Genomic DNA, 24,261 nt, shown 5'->3' on the forward strand with positions numbered 1-24,261 from the left:
ACCAAAACAAATAAAAACCCCAAAACTATATACAGACTAAACTATCATAGCATTTATCATAGATTGAGAGTTGATGTGCTAGGCCACCAGATCTAGGATAGTAGCTCCATCATAGCCAGATCCTAATTACATTTATGTAAAGCACCGATTTTCAATGTATTATTGACAAAAGTGGAGGAGTGGAGATGATAGGAGGTGCAATGCCACCCACTCCACTATGAGAAAGCGAAAAACCCAACAAATCCAAAGCAAAAAGACTCTAACATTGGAACACCACAAAAACCCCCCATGTTAGTTGCACAAATGGGCTGGAGGAGAGAGCCTGGGGAAACGTATGAGCCCTTCAGAGGCAAGTAAACTTTTTAAGGAACGGGGTTTTAAAACGGTTAAAAGTGTTGTCAAGACAGGACAGCTTGTTCTGGTTCCGAAGGGGCCCCAGGAATGCCAGGCCCACAGGCAGCCGCAGGGCCCGGGCTGGGCTCCTGGCCGGTGGGACAGCTGATGGCTGTTTGTACCCTCCACTGCTCCCCTTTGGAAATGCTAACTTGGTTATTCAGCGTCCCCTTTGATGTCCTGATAGGTGCTATTAGAGAGTCAATTAGGCATCAACGAGATCGATTGTTTGGGAATAGATGCTTTTCTGTTTGAAGTACCCGTGAACACTAACAGTGCCATCACCCCGCCGCTCCTTCGCCCACGGGAACAATGCGGGCTAACACGCAATAAATGACAAATGCTACTGACTCAGCCGGCCGCGCTTCGCCCTCTTCCCTCCCGACTCACGCTGCAAGCCCAGATATCCCCATTCAGCGACTGTGGGAGCAAACACGCACTTTGCATTAAAAACGATTTATCGGGGAAATATTTCTGTGTGCTTTGCAAAACTAGCGGACAAAGTACCTAGATACGTTAAATACAAGTTAGCTCGAAACAAACTAGTACTTGAATTTCTACGCGCGCCATCGCCCCAGTGCCTGAGGACTTATGACACCTCCACAGTTGTTCAGAATTGCCCGGGCAGAATAACTTGGAGCTGAAATAAGTATTAAAGCACTTAGCCTACCTGAATACCGAAGAGACACTGGGATTATCTCCCTACTAGGTGCTATTAGAGGATAACACTAGGTCGAAGCCTAGGAGTTTAAGACAAAAATATGAAGAGTAATAAAATCTACACAAGGAACATGTCGAGACCAAGAAATCTCTCCTCTTTCTTCCCCCCTCCACTTCGGTGGGATTTATCAAGTTAATTGTCATCTAATTGAGTATCAAAGAGAGAGATAATGGGCAGCAATTAGATGTAATGGCCTAACAGTGCGAGATCTCTCTCGATTAGCACACAACGCCGAATAACTTCACCTAGTTTGTAAAGAGGTCCCTGGAGTGGCTCCACCATGTCTAGGAGCTGCAGGGGGTGATACACCCCGACCCTATTCCCCGTCCCCTGATGGCTGCTTTAGCCAAATTGGGACGGGCGGTTCCGAGTGCGGTTGCTGGCGGCTCCCCCGCCCCGCGGTGTCAATTCAATCAGCTTTCTCCCCCTCCGCGCACGCACTGCAGGGGAGAAGGTCTTTGAAGTGAGCGCTCTGGCAATTTTCCCCTCCCATCCCCTTTTCCTCCCCGGGGAGCCCAGTTTCCAGATTATACAGCCTCTTCCTCGAGAGCCGCCGGGCCGGGGGGTTCCGACAATTTCACCCCACGAGCATTAAACTACTCCTCCCCAGCTAATCGACCCAGCTTTTTTTTTTTTTTTTTTCCCTCTCTTTTCCCCCTTCCCATTTGTAGCTGACTTGCCCACACCGCTTTGTGCTGCCGGAGAGCGTTCCGGTGCTGGGTTATTGCGGTGCCATTGAAGGCACAAAGGCGGGGGCTCCCCGCCGCGCTGCCCGGGCATCGGCTGCGAGGCCGTGCGGCCGCTGCGGTGCCGGAGTCGGAGCGCTCTCGTCTCCTGCGAGGGGCTGGTACCGTGCAGGTATCACTGACGCTAGTGCCCCTTTACTGCTGACAGGGCTAAAACACAGTGAAGGAGAAATGCAAACAAGCAGGAATAAAGCATGAAGCCCGAGTTTCTTTCTCTCAGATCAAAGGAAAAACGTGCATTCCCGTTTTAATGCCACAGTTGGACAGCTTCAGCAAAAATGAAATTACTTCACATAAAGCTTTCTAGACAACTGGGAGTTTATTGTAATTGCCTTCTAGAGAAAGCCGATTTTTGCAGGTCGGAGAGAAATTATCATGTAGACATTAGGAGGAACCTGATATCATTAGGGACTCAGCCAAGTGAGCATCACCTCTCGCGTTCATTTGAGCAATTACCGGGAAACAGAAGAGTATTTGCCAGCTAGCCCAGCCAAAACACTGGCCAGGTATTTCATGTGCTTGCTGTGGCCAAGGAGTCATTATGTTAAGTGACCATTAGCACCCTTTCGAACAGAGATGGGCTTCTGCCTCGCCAGCCGCTCTGCATGCAGCTCGTACGCCCAGAGCTGGGATGCCCCGTTACTCCCGCGAACCAGCGCTCACACCTGGCACGAAAGCCGCCGGGCTCAGCCAGAGCAGGAGGGGAGCCGCACACACCCCCGGGCACGCTGAGCCTCCATCCCCGAGACCGCCCGGGGCTGGCGCCGCTCGGCCTCGCAGCCGCGCTTGTCCCAGGGCGGTCCCCACGAACCCCGCGGGCTAAAGTCACGGCAAGGACGGCAGCACCGCTCTCTGCCCGCCTCTAAACCTCTGCACGGAGGGGAAGCTGCTGCCCCGCTCCGGTGCCGCCGGACGCGGCGGAGCCGAGCCCGGGTGCGGGCAGGGTGCGGACAGAGCAGGACAGGGCCGGCAGGGCAGGGCAGGGCAGGCTGGGCCGGCAGGGCAGGGCAGGCAGGGCAGGGCAGGGCAGGCTGGGCCGGCTCCGAGCCGCTCGCCCCTCGGAATGGACAGCCCAGCCAAGCGGCTGCAGCCCCGCGGTACGAGCCCGGGAGCGGGGAGGGCAGACCCAGGGAATGAGGGCTCGTTCAGAGACTTCTCCACGGGGACATGGGGACCCGATAAGGGAGTGCTCCTGCCTCTCCCTTTTTAGCATTGGGGTGTGGGGGCACGATGACACCCTCCTCCCCTGCACAAACTCCATCCCCTCAGTTCCCCTTCCAGGAAGCAGCGCCCCTCGGCAGGCGGGAGCACTTTGTTCTCCCTCTCTCCTCCTGAGTCTTTCCATCTGTCTCTCACTTTCCCCGGGCCCAGGTGCGGCGCTGTCCATGCCCACTTCCCTTTCACCCTCCCCCATTTGGTCCGGGCTGGGGCGCTCCCGGAACGCTGCGGGTAGTCCCGGTGCCTTCAGAGCGCTGCGTCCCTTCACCCCCAGCTTCCCATACCGCCGCTCTGGCCTCTGAGAGCAGGAAGGGTTATTACCATTTATTCCTGTCGTACGAGCTGAGCAGAGCATTTGGAGGAGGGGTGGAGGCTCTCCTCCGTGGCCACACGAGATTATAAAGAGAACTCCTAACCCTTCAACCATTACTCCCTTGAAAACAGAATAGCCACATGGAGTCTGATGCCTATTTTTTTTTTTTTTTTTTACGGGAAGTTGTACTTTTATTGGCCTTGACTGTTTTGTTATTTTTAACATGACTGCTTTAGAGCAGAGGAAAATATTCACGCATGCAGCTCTTTCTGGAGACACCCCAGTTATCCAATGATGTTTGAAAGAGTCAGAAAGATTTCTTCAAATCACTATTACCGTTTAATGATGCCTGACTTTGAGAAATGAGCCTCCAGCGAATGGGAATTTTACTTACGTGTCAACAAACTTCCTTAATCCATAACTGCATGATGTTCCTGAGATGTCAGCAAGATTGATAGCACTCGAGCCCCTTTTAATTTAGCTGAAGCACTTGCATTAGAGACAGACAATTTGTGCAATTGCAGACAAATAATGCTATCTCAAAAGACTAGAAAAATACAGCATATTACAAAAAAATCAAGACTTGCAGAAGTGACTGCAAAGCCCACTGCCCACAGCAGCACATAATGTTGCTGTTCACCAGGCAAGGGTACTGGAGAGGGAGATTGGCCTCTGTATACAAAAGATATTCAAAGAGGCTGACAGAGAACCCTCAGACCATTCATTACAGGAGTTTAAATTACCAGTGTGCCGGAAATATCCTAGCAACCCCCCAGATCACCTCTAAACTAATGGAAATTTTTATTGCTCTTTTCATGTTAGTTGACAATTGACTTTGAAAGATTTATGTCAACTTACAGTCAAAGATCATTTCTCAAAGCCCTTTTCCTGGCCTGAAATCAGGCCGTTTTGATCATCAGTTTACTAGCTAATTATCCAAATTTTTAAAGTGCATAGCACAGTGGTAAGGAATTTTACTGCCACTTATGGAAAACCAGCTTTGGAATGTTAAAATTCTTTTGATCATCACCCTTTTACCCTGATGCATGTGAGATGACTAGATATTGTTTTGTAGATAAGAAATTTCAAGATCCTTTCTAGGATCTATTTAGGTAAGAGGTTCTTACTATTCTACTGAGGCAGCTCATAAAATCGTGAAGATATAGTATCATACTTATTTAGAAAGTAATTTTTTAAATCTTAGAAGCATCTATTCTTCTACTATAGCAAGCCCAGTATTAACTAACAGGTGTATCCACATATTTGACTAAAAGCCCAGTTCCATGACAGGGTTGGATACCTGCTTTAGAAGGCAGAGGGAAATTCATGCTTTTTTTAGCATTCAGCGGCAGAATACTTGCAGGTGGGGCAGAACAAATATAGATAAGAAGAAGTCTATGCTTCCTTCAGTGAAGAGGAGCTTTCTTTTGGGGCAGGATGAATAACTCTGCAATCCATGAGAAAGGAATTCACATGAAAGCTGGAAAAAAATTAGGTTTATTAAAAGATTCCATTTATATTATTGTTTGTCCCACCCCGTTTATATTTTACATTTATCAGTTGCCTATAAATGCAAGGGCCTGAAGTCCATGATTCAGATTGTCCAGCATGTCTTTGTAAATGTTTAGATCGGTGCTGCATCATAACTCCACCAAGCAGTTACGGACGAGGGCAGCCCAGCTGTCTGTCAGTAGTGCAAATCCTCTTTAGTCCTAGTTGGTATCGGAGGGTCAGACACCCAGCAGGAAGCCCCTGGGGTCCCGGTACCCCACGAAGCAGGGTGCTGCCCAAAAGCCAACTGGCTGTGCTCTGCAGGCGCTGCTGATGTCCAGGGCGGGTGCCGGCAGGGCCGCCAAAGGGAAGCCCTCAGGGGCGGCCCCTTGCCGGGGCAGAGGCGGTGGCCGGGCCACGTATGTGAGCGGCAGGGGCACCACAGCGCCCTGAGGTCCGTAAGGGAGAGCGGGGCTACAGAAGGGCTCCGTCCTCAACTCCTGCAGCTGCCGCTTGAGCTTCATCCGGCGGTTCTGAAACCAGGTCTTGATCTGGGGGAAGAGCATAGAGGAGGGAGAAAAGACGGGGTTACAACGCGACCCAGGCTTGATTATCTCGTTATTTAGAGCCGCGCCGCCGCCAGCACGCCCCGCTCACCTGCACCTCGGAGAGGCGCATCCTGCCCGCCAGCTGCCGGCGCTCGGCGGCGCCCAGGTACTGCTGCCGCTGGAAGGAGCTCTCCAGGGTGCTGATCTGCTCCGCGCTGAACGCCGTGCGCAGCCGCCGCCCGCCGCGCCCGCAGGGCTCCTCGGGACCCGCGCACTCGGCACCCTCTTCGGGCACCGCTCCCGATGGCCTCCCGCCTGCTCCTGGGGACAGGGACGACGAGGGGGAAAGGGTCAGCCAGGCCCGGGCACCGCGTGGGGAACCGCCGCCCCCTCCGCCCCCGCGCAGCGGTGCCTTCCCGGGCAGGCCCGGGGGTGTCCCAGACCCGCCGCCCCCGCCCGGGAGCCCCGGGCTGCCCCGCGGTACCTGCGGCGGGAGTGGCCGCCCCGCGCTCCCCGCTCCGGCCGCCTGCCCCGTCCCGCGGGCCTGCCGCCTGCTCCTGGCTCCGCTCGCTCGGGCCCACGCTGGAGCCGGAGCCGGGCCGGTGGCCCGCGGACGATGCTCGGTGTGGGGAGCCCTCGGAAGGGCTCTTGAGAGCTTGGCTGCTCTGGGACAACCATTCCACGGAGAAAGGGGCCTTGGTCATCGTGCCTTGTTCTGGAGACGCCGGGAAGGAGTGTTTCGGGGAGCACGGGCAACTCCCTTTATAGCGCAACTCCCGGAGGAAAACGTTGTTTGTGTAAATACACATCAAAGGGCCAGATAAGTATCATCTAATTGCTATCAGACCTCCCCCCCAACAAAAGATATCGTTCACACATTGCCCCAGCTCGTGGAGGCTCGGCTCCGCCGTGTCTGCCCCTGAGGAGTTCACTCCGCCGTCAGTGATTTACAGCTCTTGTTACATCCTATCCCCATGCAAATGGCATTTATGGAGCTGAGCAGCCTCAAACGGCGCTGGGGAATGTACCCCCGGGGGAGCGCAGCGTCCCCGGCCGCTGGAGGGAGAAGGGACGCTGCTACTTCCGATCTCCCTTCCCCTGGAGTTGCTTTTCCATTCCTTTTCAAGCACCAGGGCCACTGTTCTTCTCAAGCCTGCTCCTCTCTGGGCTGAGCACTGCGTTCCCGAGACAGCCTCAGCCAGGCTAGCGAAGAAACTCACTCACTGGGTTTTGCAGCATCACGTTATAAGCACCAGACACAGGCTGAGGAGTTTGGAGGAGAATGTTGTGAAACAGAAAACGGTAAATGTCAAGGTCATTGGATTCTAGGAATCGACCGACTCCTCGTCTTCTATATAAAATTATGGTTTCTGAACTAACGAATCAGAAAATGACAATCATTGCCTTAGAATTCACATTCTGCTGAGAGTTCTGCTGAAATTACAGAATTCGTGTCATATCTTCCCTCCCAGAACTCTTGCAGCTATGCAGGTCATCCAAATTTCTCTGCTATTTTTCCTTTTTCTTTTTACTACCTTATGTGCATCTTTCAGAAAGGTTCCCATTCATCTTTGGGTTTTGTGTGCCACAGGAACACTTGGCTGCTGCAGTAAAGCCTCTGTAGTAGTACACTGACAAAAGCCTCTTGGTGCTTTATGGGCACTTTTTCACCGCAGGGTAGCCATGAATTCCCTCCCCTTTTCACCCTCCTGTCCTGTGCAAGAACAGAGTGGGACTTGCACTGCATTGATAATTCCTGTCACAGCCCTGCTTGGTCTCAGTCTGTCTCCAGAGATCATGATTGCACATCTCATTCATCTGTCCTTGTTCTTGCCTGCTGCTTTACACTCACCCGCCACCTGCGCACAAACCCAGCGCTCTGCTGTCTGCCTACCCTGTGACTTGGCCAACCTGCTTTTCTGCCACTCTGGCTGCATTTCTCAGCCTTCACTTTCTCTGTGATAACAGTTACTGTAACCACAGTTCCAACTCTTTCTTAGACTGTTGGTGAGGCAGAAGACTGAAAACCCTCCTACTTAGTTTATGTCTTAATCTTCCAGTGTATTCAATTTTAATATTTTACCGATATATTTTTTCTTTATGTTAACCCAGTAAAGGTTTTATTGAAATCCTCTTTGTCAATCTTTTCCTAAACCAAATATTTCAACCTCTTGTCCACTCAAAATACAGTTGCTATATCCATGCATCAAGAAATCCTACAGTTTTTTGTTCACCAGAAAATTGTTTCATTTAAGTATATTCAAGTTTGACTTGTGAACCCATTTTAGGCTCTGTCGTTGATTGTTCATTTTCATGGCATAGTGTGAGTCCTACTTTGCTCTACCAGAGATGACACTGTTCAAGAGTTTGTCTCTAACCAAACAAAACCAAGAAACAAAATTGTCACCTTTATGTAAAGGTGTTAATAACCAATCTAGAACCACAACATACATGATCAGAGCCCTCCTGAAGCCCTTCGTTTCTGGCCTGTGCAGGTAGGGACTGACATTGCAGCCTGAGCCCACTAAACAAGCTTCCTGGAGGAAAAAAGGTGAAAAAATACGTAAATAAACATTCAAGCATTAATACCTCCCATATATCTATATCAAACATTTCTAGTATGGACAAAGCCTGTCAGACACACACTCACACAGACATATATATATATATATATATATATATATATGTGTGTGTGTGTGTGTGTGTGTGTGTTTTTACCAAACAAGTGTAATTGTTTGATATCTAATTACTTGAATCCTCGTCCATTTATCATTCCCTTTTTCTGATTAACAGTGGAAAGTTTAGAAAGTTTGTTTGACCTGACAGTACAAAATCGCTTATAAATTTCCTGTTTTATAACATACACCCCACCAATCCCCCTACCCCACCTTTAATATTTCAGGTTCTTAATTATTCTTTTCTTTGGGTAAATGTGAAGACTTCCCCCACCACAGACCTGAGGATAAATTTCAAAATCCCAGAACTTCTGAGCATTAGACAGTTCTGTTGGCAATATATCTCACAGAGCAGACCAAGCAGGCAGGAGATGGAGAGGAGACAGACAGGAATGTGCTCTGTTCACTGAATTACTGAAGGACAGGTCTCTTGACTCAGCTCTATTTAACTTGCCTGGCAGCAAGCTCTCCAGTCAGAACTGGGAATATCAGTGCCACTGCCTGCTTGCAGAGCCCTGCCAAGCCTCCCCTGCAGTCAGGCAAAATGCCATTCTCAAGGACTAATTCTCATGAACATCAGAAGAACAAAGTGTAACTTTTCTGCAAGGTTTCTTCTCAATTTAAGTATTTCTGATCACTGTAACCACATTCTGCATCACAGATGGGGCCCAATCCCATCCCAATGAGATAAATATGTCCCATGTGCCCAGAATTATTTCCAGTCTTAGTTCTTACTGAATATTATGCATAAGTATAAACAATAGACTGATATCCTACTTATGTTCTTCTATATAACATATATATATCTCTATACAAGTACTTCAAAAAATATGAGTCTATTTCTATGACATTACTTTTTCCAGCTTTATGTCAACAAATAAAGACACTTGGCAAGCTGTCATATAGGACAGAAAAGAATACACGACCTACGATGGAGCACTAAAAATAGAAAAGATTGAATTTTATCATCCACTGATACATCTGCCTTTACTGATTTGAAGACTTTTTACCATCTGAGCTGCAAATTACATCTTTATACACTGCTGGTTTATTAATTGCATTGCATTGAAGCAAATGGCACTGCAGAAAGATGGTGTCAAATGCTGAGCTCCCAGAGACACAAATTGATCATGGTGTGACAAGATTAACCCAAATCTCATTTCCATTACACATAAAATGTGTAAGTCTCCTGGACAGGTAGCAGATGACTTCTGAATGTAATGACTGCTACAATATTTAACAGCTGCTAGTTTCATTTTATCTAAAATTTTTAAGCTGCCTTCTTTCTGTTTCTATCTATTATTCATTAAATGCTTGCTTGAAAATCTCCTGCTAAACTGTGATTCAGAAATACCATGTTTGAAATCAAGTGATATTACCAACAGCATGCAAACCTGCTCACGCTAATGAAATTTGTCAGAGTAGGGCAGGGACAGGGACAGGCAGGGGCTTTTACTCTGCTGCTACAGGGGGCAGAGACAAAGAGCTCAGACATACCAACATGATTGCCACTAGCAGGAGTCTGGAGATCCATTACCATAGATAATGGCAATACTCTATGCAGATGTTTGCAGAATACACAGCTGCCTTCTCTGGGGAGGCAGAACCTTCCCCTTCAGCTTTGCAGAAATCTTCACGCACAACACTGGTCTCATGTTGAGGAGGTTCTGCACAACTTCCTACTTGGCTGCCTACTAGACAGTTGATAATATTTAGAAATATTGGATAATAGACAATAAATAGAAATATGTTTGGATTACATCTCAGCCTTTGAGAATTAATTGTGGCTCCACATCTTGCAGCCCAAAGCTCAGCTGTGCCCCAGAAAGCCAGCTCAGTGCCCTGCAGGGTGGCAGGATTGTGCTGAGATGTCCCCTCGCTGGTGGAGCTGCTGAGGAACTGAAGGGAGCAGCTGAGGGTGCGGCTGCCTCGGGTTCCCCTCGGGGACCAGGGAGAGCTGCCACACTTGGCCTTGCCACAGGCCACAGCGAGGGACTGTCGTTTTGTACCAGCAGGGGACCCTTTGCACTGGAGGGTCCTGGGAGACTAGAGCAGAGGGAATTTGTGGTTCTTAGGAGTAGCTAGCTGGTCATGCAACTCAAAGAGTAAAATCCATTTGAGCCACACAGGGGCCGTGTGCTCACCTGTGGACACAGATTTCCCATGCAGGTCTGCCCAGGGAAACGAGGCTGCTGGCATCTGCTATGCAATTTACACGGTCTGTGCCCTGATGTGCTCATCCAAACATTCCATTTCTGAGTAATCACTATTTAGGACTTAAAAGCATTACAAATGGCCTCCAACCAATCTCTTAATTATCAATTATTATCATTATCTTTCCTCTTTGACAAAATAAGAGCTACTTTTCCACGAGGCATTTAAAGACCATATGTGCATAAATACCAGGAGGGCCTGGTATAAACATAGTGACAATGCACAAATGAAAATTTAATGTCTCATCATGTTTGGAATTGATCTAAATCAACACAGCACTCAAAATGCCAAGAGCTCCCATGGCTCCTTAACACAAGGCTGCCACCAGCAGCTAAAAAGAATCAGTGAAATGTTTAAAAATATATATATTCTGCAGAGACATGCTGCAAATATTAATAAAGAAAACACTTGTTTCAATGGCTCCTTACCAAAATTTAAGCTTATTAAAGACAGGTCAAATTCAGTATGAAGCAGGACCACATTTAGAACATGTACTGCTCTTGTTACAGAAGCAAGGTACAGAAGCAGAGTCTTTTGTTTATTTATCTATTATTAGACAAACGATTACAGTTGGAAAACCATCCAAGTTGCAGGAATGTAAATCCTACTTCAGCACTCATTGCTATCATATTGCCAGAGGGAGATCTCTATGGATACTGCTCAAATGAAACTGCTCAGATATCTGTAGTTCCTTTAATTCTGTTTAGACTAGAAATTAGACTTTAAAAACAATTAGACACCCTTAGACACCTTGCAATCTTTTCAAAACCTAACAGAGAGTCTAACTTCACATTTTACATTAAGGACTTTGTCAGTCTTTGCTGAAAGATATTTTTTTTCATGATATTTACTTCTAAAGTTACATTTAGCAATATATGAGTGCATTCAATCAGAAATTTTCCATTACATTCATATTTCCCACAAATACTTTCTAAAGAAATTGAAAAAGAAATGAAAGAAATTATACTGACCAAAGCATTTATTATTCTTGAAAGCAGCTTTTCAATTTCAGTTATTAAAGAAGAAATAATTTCCCCCCTTGATTCTTGAGGTAGCATTTGAGCATGATGAGTCAGCCAGCAGGAGAATGAGCTATCACAGCTGGCAGCCCTGGGACATCTATCAGCTCTGTGCCCATCCTGGTCTGTGCCATACAATGCTGCTTTGAAATGCATTGGTCTCAGCAGTGTAAATGTTTTACTGTCTCTTCCTTCCCCCCTAACTTACACCTAAAATAAATCAAGTCTTTGTATTGCTCCAAAGCCAATCTGTTCAAATTAAATGGAAATAACCTTTATCTTTTTTTTTTTTTCTTTACTGACCTCAAAGGTCTTCTCCATTTCACATTTTTCGTTATGTTTCCCCTTCATCCATATTCCTCACTATACACAATTTCTTCCTATTTCCTTTATTTCAGTCACTTCCATCAAGTATCCTGCAAATGTTACTATTGCCTGGAGAACTTCGGCAGGATATAGAACTGTAGCAACAGAGCATAAATGACACTGTACATCTGCCTTTACTTATCCCAAACATGTCCACAGACACGTCCTGACATTCCCTTGGTTTACTAATAAGGGAAAAGCTGGGCTCAGTGGGTGAGGACAGGAATGGAGTTAGGTTAAGATGCTTAACACTGCCCCTGTAACCTGCAATTCGATGTTTACGTTTCCTCCAGACAGTGCAGTGTAATTCTTTAGCCAGGTTTTACAGAAATGAGTGTATTACACATGGCTAGAAGGTAAACAGCATTTAAGACTATGATGATGTATGTGCATGTTCTCTAAAAGATTAAAGGGAACAGCTGAACGCTGACTATAAATACATGTTCATTTTACAAATGGAATATTAAAAAAAACTCTGCCGTTTCGTGTTTGCATGTTTCTAATAGCCAATGTTTGGGCAGACATCCGAACAGCCGATGGTTTTTCAGCCTCCCTTTGCTCCCGGGGCAGCAGCAGCATCTAAAACACTGCAGACAGCCTCGTGTGCCATCTCCTGGTTGTGGAGAGACTTCACAGCCAGAAAGCTGCCACAGAAGGGAAGGGAAGCAGCAGAAGTTTGGTTGAGCAGTGATAGAATCAGGGAATCTTTCAGGTTGGAGAAAACCTCTAAGACCATCGAGTCCTGCCCTTAATTCAAGTTCACCACTGAAGCATGTCCCTGAGTGCCACATGTATGCAGGAACACTCCCGGGATGGTCACTCAGCTGCTGGCAGCTGAGAGGACTCACCCAGCACACTGATAGTGCACGGCAGGCTCGGCCTCTACTGCCCCTGCTGCTGCTTTTAGCATCAGGTCACTTTTCCACAGCGTTAGCATAGGCATAGAAAGGAAATTCAGCATCCCTCTATAACATCTCTGACATCAGTTCTAGTAACTCATCCCACAGCATCACCTACTTTTGGTATGTATCAGTGAAAGAATGTAAATAAAACCCCAAAAATTGAACTGACTGGAATACAATTAAAAATTAATAATCAAATTAATATAATTCCCTGATTGCAGGTAAGTATTTGAATTGGTGCCCAATTTACTTTACTGAAGATCCCTACTGAGTCCCTCTCTCTTCACAGGAACAAGGAGGCCTGTGCACTTACAGAGTTTTATCACACTTGTTCTTAAGAATTCACAGGAAAGCAGATCTCAGAGGTGTGTTACAGATGAGCAACCTATTCCAGTGCTTCACAGGAAACTTTTCAATGTAAAAATTGAAACAAAATCAGCCTTGTTTCAAAATCAAGTGCTTAAGCTTCACAGAACACCAAAAACCCCTCAAAACCCCCTGCAGCTACAAAAAAAATTTACAGCAACATTTTGCATTCACAGGTCTGCTCAATCCAATCTTGTCTATGTAAGTCCAATTCTTTCAGTCTTTCTCAGTTTATGTTTCTAAACATATACTTATTGTGGTCCACTACTCTCTCTCATTTTGGCTGTATGTATCCTAGCTGCAGTGCCCAAATGGTAAAGTATTCCTGCTGATGCTTCTCTATTGCCAAACAGAGCAAAATAATTACCTTCTGTCATGTGCAGTTCTCGTGTAGTACACCTCAGGTCTTCTCCCCCCACCTTCTTTTCTTTTTGCAAACTACACATGGATTCATATTCAGCTTGTGATCTGTTATGATCCCCAGAGATTTTAACTGAAGCTCTGTGCTGATTTTTCATTTAATATTTATCCTCCAAAACCGTAAGACTTGAAGGTGAAATTTAAACTATTATCATGATTCTTGTGAGTTCTAAGCTTGTATGTTGTATAAGTGTGCTTTCCATCCTACATTATATTTCAGCAGTAAAATTCACAGACATTCCTACATGTTCCATGCAGTGTAGGCTAGGAGAAGACTGCCTTATGGTAATCCTGGATAGTTTGCCTCCCTCATCAGAGTATGCAGAGTCCCAAGCAGGTCCTTTGTTACTGTGACAGTTCCTTTCTCACCACCCGAGTGTGTTGAGCACCAAGCATGTTTTACCTCATTACTGTAAGGCAGGATCGTTTGCTTCCCCCCATCTGCATGGGTGCCAAGGTGAAGGCCAGCTGCAGATCTTGGAATTCAAACAGCAGCACCTGCATTACATGGGGCAGCTAATGAGCAAAACAGGACATTGCATATGTATGAAACGTAATTAGCACAGATTTCTTTACTCACCCCCACAGCACTTTCCCTGGAGCTTCACTCCTGAGCAGGGCTCCAGTACCATGGGTCCTCGTTTGATTGCTGTTCCAGGATTCCCACCGTGGGAATGCTACACTTTTGATAAAGCCAAAGCTCTCACTTATTTTGTGCCTTGTCCCCGAGGGATCTGCACCTGCTTTTCACTCATAACATCTGCATAGTCCTAACCCCACTCAATTCACTTTCACAATTCAACAAGCATGTTAATTACCCTTTGAAATGATTTATTAACCAGTTGTGTATTCACCTTAGAGGCCCATCATCTGAATCTAAGCAACCAAATATATAATCAGGCCAGGAAGAGCTGTTGTCAAAGCATTTATTGACTCCAACGTACAACATGCTGGTTTTATCTCTTGGGACAGTTACCTTGACCATTAAGTCATTTAAAAATTACTTCATGGACAAAAACATGTCAGTCTTTTCAATTAGTTTCTACACTTGCAGATTTTCAGACAGCTTTTTCAGTAACCCTTCTAGTGCCAAAGTTTTCCTGGCTGATTCTCTGTCATTCCCTTTACCTTGCCTTTTCACTCATTCCTGTGGTCTTGCCCATTCTTAAAAAGTAGTATTATTTTCTGGTTCTCTGGGAACTCACTTATTCTTCTTCAATCAAAAATACAGTAATTCCAAGACTATTTAAATTTTCCTCCTTATTATTATAGAACAGATTTAATCAGAAGTTAATGTAATGGTACATCTAATTAGCTCGATAGCCTCTGACCTGCATTCCTGGTTAACTTTGATTATGACAAGCATTGTTTAGAGGGGAGGCAGTGGAACAGCAAGCACTCCAGGCTTTTGTACCATCTGATACTTACCTCTTCTGGTAAGCAGAGGGCTCTTATTGCATAGTAGAAAAATATTTAAAAATCCATTTTTATTGTTTTGCTTTTCCCTTGGTGATAAAATTTTTTTGTCTGTCCAGTTTTGTTCCCAACCTGCTGTGCTGTTCTTTTATATTTGTTCTTGATAATGTAGCTGTCTTGTTTCTATTTTTTTCCCAGTATTCTTTTTTGATTTTTTCAGGTAATTGATGAGCCCTAACGCAGCCACACTGCTCTCTGAGTTTTCTTTCCTTTGCATGTGGATAGACTGCTGTTACACTTAAATATGGCCCTAAAAACTCTTCTTAGAAACTCTTAGCTCTCTTGAACTTTTCTGTGTTTTGACTCCTTCCCCAGTACTTCAATTCAATTCCTTGAATTTGTTGAAGTTTGCTTTTTTGAAATCCAGTGTTATTATTCTGCTTCTTTCATCTTTTTTTGTCCTTCGAATAATGAACTCTGTTGTCCCATGGTTACTTTCATCTTGATTGTTTTCCACATGCAGATTTTCAACAGTTTATCTATTAAACACAGTAAAATCTTAAACAATAAGATTATTCCCTATGGTTCCAGCACTAGCTTATATACACAAAGCTGTATCTGAAGTGTGCTCACACCAGGCTCAGAGCAAATCGTATCCTGGCTGTCATCAGAGGGATAAGAAGGTGGTATGGGCAGGGATGTGAGCACAGTGTTCTTTGACACATCCCCTGGTCTGGAGAAACAATAAATGAGAGACTATTTGTGACATTTCAAATGCAATTTTCAGATGCAGCCTAGGATATTCAGTATTTCATCAGCTCAGTGGATTAAACATCAAAACACAGCTGTTTCGCACTCTATTGAGTTCTTCATATATTTCTCTAGGTTTCAGTCCATTATCTTTTATTTAAATAAAATAATTTTAGCAGATTTTTTATTCCCAACAGAGAATTATCCGACCTTTGACCTGTAGTTTACTGTCATGGAGAAAAGTTACTTTGCTCATGTCTGTGGATCTGTACTCTCATCTCAGGAATTATCTCCTCTTTTCCACCTTTTATTTTCAAGTCCTTTGCCCTTTCACTTCCTTGCATTAAGAAAATGAGAACTTGGAGATATCTTGAAGGGATATCAAGACACTTCTCCCTCAGAAAACCCAAACTTTTTCTCTGGGAAAACTTCTTCCCTTATCCCCAGACAATCCAATAATCCTAGTCTATGACTGTGCAGCTGGTTATCCTGAATTTTGCTAATTAGGTGAAGAATTGACTACTGTTATTGTTTATGAATTTTATCACATGTGACAGCAAATAAGCATCTATTTGCAGAGTTGTTGTCATTCATTGATGGATTAAAAACAGCCACATTAATAGTTTCTTCAAACTTGCTTGCTGCAGGAATTTTAAAGTAGGAATTCATAACACGAAATCGTTCATTCTCACATGTATTTTAGAGGGTTATCAGACTATGAAACCATATAAAAATCTCCAATGGAATATTCCACCACAAAATAGTAATTTATTGGTATGTAATAATTACAAGATCTCTTGGGGAGAAAAGACTCCCAAAACACCTTTATAGTCCAAACCATCATGAGGGCAGTGTCTTACATTTATACTAACTTATTGAAGGGAAAAACATTTATAGGTGAAGAGTATCTCCTAGTCAGTCAAATCCCAAAGATGACCTCTCAACTAAGTTTGATTTATAGGACTTTAGTTTCCAAATATTGTTCAAACCTGCATTTCCAATGCTTTGAGGGTCTGTCAAAGCTCAGCATTCATTTAAAACTAATTATTTATAAAGGATATTTCGAGACAAAAAGACTTTCTGAAAAAAAGATAAGCTAGCTCTAACAGAACACTTGGAATTTAAACAAGGTTATGCTTTGGATTGAATTTAAACAAGTATGAGGGAGAAAAATAATTTATCTGCACTCTTTCCACCATCAAAATATCAAGGATTGAAACAATCAACTGTATGTTTAACACTGAAAAAACTGATGGCTTCCACCCATTTCTAACTATAGTTTATTTATTTTTTAATTTACAAACTTTCCTCAAGTTTTAATCCTTTGCAAATCACATCAAGTACTCACAGAAATGCTGAGTCTCAGCAACACTTAGGAAACCAATCTAATACACAAAGCCCAGTCTAGAAGTGGTTGAAAATTTTCTAAGGAAATTAATTTGTCAGGATCATGAATCAGCATTGATTCATTAATTATATGTCAACTCCTTTGGTTTGGGATTCTACAGAATGGTTCATAGGCTCCAATTGAATTCTATCCCTGTTTCCTGGCAGGCTTCTTGAGGTACTGAAGCTGGAAACCCGATTTCTAATGGAGCTGGTGTAAAAAGGACACACTTCCCAGCTCTCTCAAAAGAGGAGTGAAAACCACAGGGATCCTGAAAGCAAACATATGCCTAGAGCACCAATACACAAAGCAGCTGTAAAGTCTCCCAAGGAGCAGACTTCATTTCAGAACTTTATGGCTTACTGTTTGAAAAATAAACCTAAAAGCAAGATGAGGGGAATGTGGGAAAAAAATGAGGAAGTGCTAGGACAGCTGGTGGGTATTGTGGCTTAAAGAACAAACTCAAATATTTTTCCCCAAAAATTCTGGTTTGGTATTGGAACAGAAGCACAGGGCCAGACTGCAAAGTCCCTCATTCATGCAGTATGGTTACTGATGCCAATAATATTTTGCCAACTAGATAAAAATAAGCTTTTTTCTTTGTTTTGTCCCATTTTTTTTCTTAAAGGACATTCCTCACAAAGAGAAAAAACTTTAGCTCAACCCTTACTGCTTGTTAGTAATAAATAATAAGCAGCATAGTTATATGCTAGATGCAACTTTCTTCTGAAATCTGCGTCATACAAGATGCACATACCTCAGTGTTCATAGACAAAACCAAACCAATTTCTTTGTAAAGGAGTGTTTTTTTTTTTTTTTTTTCATTACCTATTTGTTGCTGTTTTTGTTGTGGGGTGGTGCCTAAACACAAAATCTGAAATGTCTGATTGATGGAAACACCCCAAAGTAGTACCATGACTCAATACTATGCATTAATACCAATATAAAGTTTGATACACTGAAGCACTTACAGAGGACATGAGCTGATTTTTAAAATCTTGTATAGCACCAGTTATTGTCATAGAATAAACAATATTTTCTAGATGTAGCAACACAGAACTAAGAAATACATAAGCTAATTCTCATGAGTGCAAAATATAAATTATAAGAAAATTCACAAAAGCAATTTCAAAAGTCTCACTGGTAACTGTATAAAATGAATTTATTAAGATCATGTGATTAGCAAGTCTTGTGGAGTATTTTACATTAGTAAAACTTATGCTACTTAAAATTTTACTGTCATTCAAAGGCAAGGTGTGGGTTTAAGCAAATGGCAATTTTTAATTGACAAAACCCCAAATAACTACTAACAAAACCAATTATTTAAAATAAATGCATATAGATAAAATATGTGAAATGTATGTCTGAAGATAACATTATTAACATTCTTAAATCATAAAGGTAGAGGTAAATATTAAATGTTTTCACATTTGACAATCTTTAGAGAAATAGCAACACAATTTACTTCCCTAAGGGTAAGTCAGAATACTATAATTAATGACATGTTAAACCTACATATGGTAAATAACATAAATCATATTAAAAGTAGAACAAAAGCAAGAAAACCCTGTTGAGGACTGAGTTCTTCAGTGTTTAAACCAATAAGAGCCACAAGTTAGTGGTATTGTATTAGTAAGAAAATGTAACTGAGTATTTAAAGGAAAGTATGGACACACTGTATTTTTTCTGAGGAACATGAGAGAGGGTTGAGATGTTATATTGCTGTTACTAACAAAGAAAAGGAGAAGCCTTCCTCTTACACATTAAGAAAGCTACAGTTTAGCATGTGCACATGCATTTCTGTCAAACACAACAGTACAACTGCAAAACATCAGACATGTACACGCTCCCATTTCTGACATCATTATCCCTCTCCATCACTAACACCTGATGAAATACTTACTTCACATCTGCCCTTCACTTCTCCCAAAACATTTTCTTTTTAATTTTTAGAACAGTTCTAAGCAGACAGTTCTAAGCAAATCACTTTCAGAACAGTGTTTCAGTGTTTCTTGCCCTTCCCTACTTCTCATTCAGCACTACCATTGCTCCCTCTGGTAGAAATACTTGTATTTTTAACTAATTTTCAGCCTTAACATTCTGGCCCTGCATAAACCTGGGTAGCTCAACAAATTTTCTAGCAACAGCAACATATTTCATGGCCATTTAGAAGGTCTTGTAAGTATAAGCTCTATGAATAGGTTAGCACCACAGTTTTACAAGTTGCAGATCCATATTTCACATGGTTATCTCCTACTGGATGCTGCTGGAGCACTGTGATCTACAAAAACAATCTCAGGAGCAAAAGCCATACTCAAATGTGCAGACAGACATAAACTGGCAAAGTGACTTGTGCCAAATACAGATGAAAAGAGCAATTTCACATTTACTGTCTTCACAATGCCAGGAGTGCAAAGCAGAGCAACAAATTGGTAATACTTACATTCAGATCTTTCATTTAGAAACAGGTTAGTCTGATCATTTTAAAATCAAACTAAAAAAAATAGTTGAACGATAGCATTCCTCTCCTTCCTTGGTAGGAGAAATAGACAGCCAGTTATTTATGTCAGTTACAGTTTTCATAATACACAGCATAAAAGCAAGACACACCAACAGTTAATGAATAGCAGAGGATCTGTGTTTCTGAATTATATGCACAATGTGACAGGATATAAGTGTACCGTGTTTATATAAAAATAGATTCAACATTTAATGAACTATGTTTTGAACTCTCCTAGGCCAACTTGGCAACAGAAGCTGTAATTTTAACTTTTTTTTCCACAGTATTTTTTAGATATTGGTTTTCAGGCTTATTAATTATTTAGGCTAAAGAAGAGTAACAAAATTAATAAGGCTTTTCATCTATACTCTCTTAAATTTTATCTCTCTTTTTATTCTTTTGATCTGCCATTCAGTTGCCAGTGATTCAAATTTCATTAGTCAGCATTTTATAATTCCACGTTATGAAATATAATAATTTCAACTTGAGAAAGTATCATATGTTGCTTCATTTAAGTATTTTCTTGGAAGTAGATCCAGTAGATGAAGTCAACTTAATCCAGTTTTACAGTCTAGACCCAGAATAGAACAGATGAAACATAAATAATTACTGAAATGTTGCTTTCATCCTGCGCAGTGTGTCCTGAATTTTTCGAGAATGTTTTTCTGCTGGTATCTGATGGAAGTTGGCACAGTTGTCAGCTGCTAAGGCAGAAATGTCTGCATCTTTAAAACGAGTTATTCTTTGTCTGAGGTAAGACTGCAGCTTGAAATCTGGTGCATATGTATAAGGATTCTCTTGAAAGGCATGAACTTGGCTCACGACTTTTGCAATATTTCTTGTAAGAGAATATGGTAAAAAAGATTAGTTTGTTTTGCTGATGATAAAAACAAAAGCATAAACCAAAAAACAAACCTTAAAGGAAATTCAAAGGCATCCAGCACTTTATTCTATTGTTTATACACCTCTAGTTACATGTGTAAACAAATGGAACTATTTGAACTGTTAATTGTGAAATGCTGCATTAGCTCTCATTATCGCATTAGACAATAATAAAAAACATAGGTGATATATGCACATAATTAAAATAATTACCTAAGTTTAGTCCACTTGTGAGCTCCATTTGTCATTGTGAATCCTCCAGTTTCAAGTTGCTGGACATGCATAGCCAAAACATGGGCTGATGGAATTGTTGGAAGAGTTTTGAATCTGTCTCCTTCCATCAGACATAAGCTATCACTTTTTAAAAACACCTAGTTAAGAAATGCCCACAGATTAATCTCACATTAAGTCTTGGGCAAAGTTTTTCAAGTTCCCCATGTACTTAACACTACCTATTTATTTGTCATGAATATTAACTTCTGGCACTGAAGTTGAAGACAACACTATGAATTCATCTGGTGGCAAACTTTTTAAAGTACACAAATAAAGTAACTTTAATCAAAAGATATTTCATACATAATTTCTATTGTTCTAAATCACAGGCAAAACTGCATTTTAAAACCCCACTATGTTTCAAAATCATACAGATCAATAAAAGAATGCCTATAATAAAATAGGCACTTAAGATTTTTCAAAACACATTACAGCTGCGAAGCTTCTGCAGAAATCTTCTAATGCAGTGTAGCATATCTAATGTTTTAACTTGCTTTTGAAATTTTCATTTGTCACACAGGACAAATGTTAAAGAAATACAGAGACTAAAATTTATGTAAACTCTTGGATTAGGAGTAAAAGGTCTTCAATCAAATAAAACTCACAATTTAAAGTAATAATTATGGTTTTCACTCTGCAGAGACACCCATTTAAGCAGATCTTACACCTTCTCCAACCCCAAAGATGTAATTTTGCATTAAGAACTTTATACTATACCTCAACAGCCTTGAGCTCCTCCATTATCTCAGCTACTTTTGCAGGTAGAATTTTCCAGGCCTTACAATAAAATAGAATATATATATAGTTTTCACATTAGTTTCTATATTGGAACAAGATTATATTAAGCAAAATGGTTAGAGAACAGAGCCCCAAACTTACTGGCAACTGTCGTACAATAAGATTTTCCAAGCCTGCTAGTATTTGCATTGCAGTAGCAAAATTTCTTTGTTCATAGCAGCATTTTGCTATAAGAAGAAATTTTGATAACAAGCTCACCTGCCGCTGGAAAAAAAATGAAGATTATTATATATACATATACGTAATAAATCTACACAATAAAATTAAATGAGTAGGAAGAAGAGGTATTTCCTTTTCAATTTCTTATCAAAACTGCTGCCTGTAGAAACATCTCCCTTTACAATGTCGCTTCCTGTCACTCAGGTGTCCTTGAAGAAAGTTTGACCCATATTCCCCTCAGACAATCCATTTCTTACATTCTGTTAGATTTTGACACCTGCTACTAAATAGCATCCAAGACCCTCCTTGTGACAACAAACCAAATTGTTAACTGCCCACTCACAGGTGCATTTCAGACTATTGCTTGCAGGTGTGCTACATAACAAGTCATAGATAATGACAAGTACATAGCTGTTTTGTAGTTAATAGTACAATAAACAACAACAAACCTTAGTTGTGTGACATGTTACAATTTCAGCAGCAACCCAGGTGCTGATACTGTCTGCATTTTTCAATAATTTCAGAAGGTACTGGTCTTGTATGCACTTCGACAGAAAAAGATTACAGACTTTAAGGGAAACTGTCTCAGCAGAAACTGCCCTAAGGAAAATACAGAAAAAAAAGGCAAAAATAATTCTGGCTGATATTGGATTTTTAAAGAAAATCTTGATTGTGAAGATGTCAACTTCTAACCATTTAATATAATTTTGCATTGCTTGGCATCTTGATTTTATACTTCATGAACATGTAGTGAGCCATGTTACTTTTTCTTCCTTATAATTACAAGGTAAGTGTATCTGATCAAAAAAGTTAAGCATATACAGGATACATTTCTGTACATAAAAACACTTACACCTCTCATTAGTGCACAATAAAACCTCAGCCAATTTGACACAAAATAACAGCCAGAAACCCAAACTCAAGAACCACAGCCACATAAGAAATTGAGCCTGATACCGAGTGGCACCACTCATGTCCTTTCCCATGACTGAGCCCCAAAATCTGTATAAACCAGGTGATCTATCTTGGCCATTGAACAACCTGAGTTGCTTTAGATGTTCATTCCCTATCCTTAGAAGCAAAAATCTACCATAGGTAGTGCAATTAACAACACAACTACTAATTAGAAGCTAACTGACTCCACTGAGTATGTAAGAAGCAGACCATCATAAAAATAATTAGGTCTGTGTGGCTGGATGAAAACATTAATTACTGATGAGCAAATAATTTAGCTAGGTTGGTAATTACTCCAGTAATGACAGAAAAATTCCTGTATATCTCTAAATACCAATAATTCATCTCCCTAACATACAAACATACAGAAGGGAGATGAGTACAGAGAAGCATTGGAGTACATTGTACAGAGAAGGTGTGGAGTCTCCATCCACCTTGAAAACCCAACTACACAGAGCTCTGGGCAACCTGGTCCAGCCGACCTTGCTCTCAGCAGGGTGATTGGACTACATATCTTGAGAGGTCCCTTCCAACTTCAACTATTCTGTAAGACTATAAATGTCTTTGAGATTTTATGTACATAAACATATTCATGACCACAGATCTACTTCAGAATCCATGACATTTTTTCCCTGCCAAAAATGAAATCTTTCAAGCAACTCACAAAACAAGTTCTTAGAAATAAGAACTTTTGACCTGAACTCACTTCAGATTTCAAAGAAATCACCCGGCAAATGTGGCCTTCTACATACATGCATGTGCATAGGTACATACCTGTATCCACACCTGAAATCTCCTACAATTAAATAACCCATATAAACAGGCTATCTAGTCTGTAAAAAACATACTAAGTATTTAAGTAGTTTCTCTGTTTCTGGCTGTATTAAAAGTGTAACACTCTAAGTTATTGTGCATCAATAGAATCAAAGGGCAGTTAAAGCAAGCAACTTACTTTGGCACAGCAACACATTTGTCTTTAACGCCAAGTGCTCTGGAATTTAGGAAGTGTACTGGATGACATTTATTAAATACTTCCTAAAAAAAAAAAGCAAGATGTATCTGCTGTTAATTCTAACAGTTCTTTTAAAAAGCTCAGGAATAAAAATGACAGAGTATGGTCCTCCTCCCCCCACACCTGCATGAATTATGAGAGGGATCACAGCCTAAGAATAGCATTAGATATTCTAAATTTCACTGTGGAGATTTCAAGAGAAAAGTTTTAATTAAAAGTCTCATAAAATAGTATGAAATAAGCTTGAAACAAGGTTAGGAAATGATAAAGAAAGAAGAGAAAGAATAAGAATATAGATATTATTTGTACTTCCAAATAAGCATAGACCTTTGTACCTGTTGCAGTAGTGTCAGCTGCCAACAAAGCTGCTGGGCACTGCACTCAATCAAGAGAACTGGTCCCACTTCATCCACTCTGGCTAAGGAGACTGAGGATTCTTCTGTGAAACTGCTGCAGCAGGGCTTGGGCAAAACTGCTGAACCTGTGTGCAGTCGCTCTCTCTGATACTGTGCAATTGGTCCCACACCTTTGGATAGCTTCCAGTAGAAGTTCTGCAGAAAAAAATAAATGTAAGGTTACAACTTCTCTAAAACAAACACTAAATCTCCTCTTGATGTAACTTTCAAGAAAGTGTGAAGAGAAACACCTTTGTGTATGCAAAACTCTTCAGCTAACCTTCAAGATTAGCCCAGCACAAACTGGTTTACTCAACACTGCTATTTTAAGCTAATATAATAT

The 24,261-nt window shown here is 41.9% G+C and overlaps 2 protein-coding genes across 4 annotated transcripts in view; both read right to left on the reverse strand.

The window, feature by feature from the left end:
* Positions 1–5,121: 5,121 nt before the first annotated feature.
* LOC119702730 (homeobox protein goosecoid-2-like) lies at positions 5,122–6,145 on the reverse strand. The gene is given in 3 exon segments (XM_038141275.1): positions 5,122–5,433; positions 5,540–5,820; positions 5,823–6,145. Coding segments are annotated over 3 exon segments (879 nt in total). The 5' UTR covers positions 6,109–6,145.
* An 11,944-nt stretch (positions 6,146–18,089) lies between these two features.
* KNDC1 (kinase non-catalytic C-lobe domain containing 1) overlaps positions 18,090–24,261 on the reverse strand; it is a 57,730-nt gene continuing 51,558 nt past the window's right edge. For all 3 annotated transcript variants that reach the window (XM_038140902.1, XM_038140901.1, XM_038140903.1), the window contains 7 exons: positions 23,859–24,074; positions 23,464–23,546; positions 22,007–22,157; positions 21,480–21,602; positions 21,318–21,377; positions 20,541–20,698; positions 18,090–20,283 (listed from right to left, as the gene is read on the reverse strand). In XM_038140902.1, coding sequence (XP_037996830.1) covers positions 20,052–20,283; positions 20,541–20,698; positions 21,318–21,377; positions 21,480–21,602; positions 22,007–22,157; positions 23,464–23,546; positions 23,859–24,074 — 1,023 coding nt within the window. In that variant the 3' untranslated portion in view covers positions 18,090–20,051. The remainder of the gene's footprint in view (positions 20,284–20,540; positions 20,699–21,317; positions 21,378–21,479; positions 21,603–22,006; positions 22,158–23,463; positions 23,547–23,858; positions 24,075–24,261) is intronic.

This window comes from Motacilla alba, chromosome 6 (genome assembly GCF_015832195.1).
Source record: "Motacilla alba alba isolate MOTALB_02 chromosome 6, Motacilla_alba_V1.0_pri, whole genome shotgun sequence".
NCBI classification, from domain to species: Eukaryota; Metazoa; Chordata; class Aves; order Passeriformes; family Motacillidae; genus Motacilla; species Motacilla alba.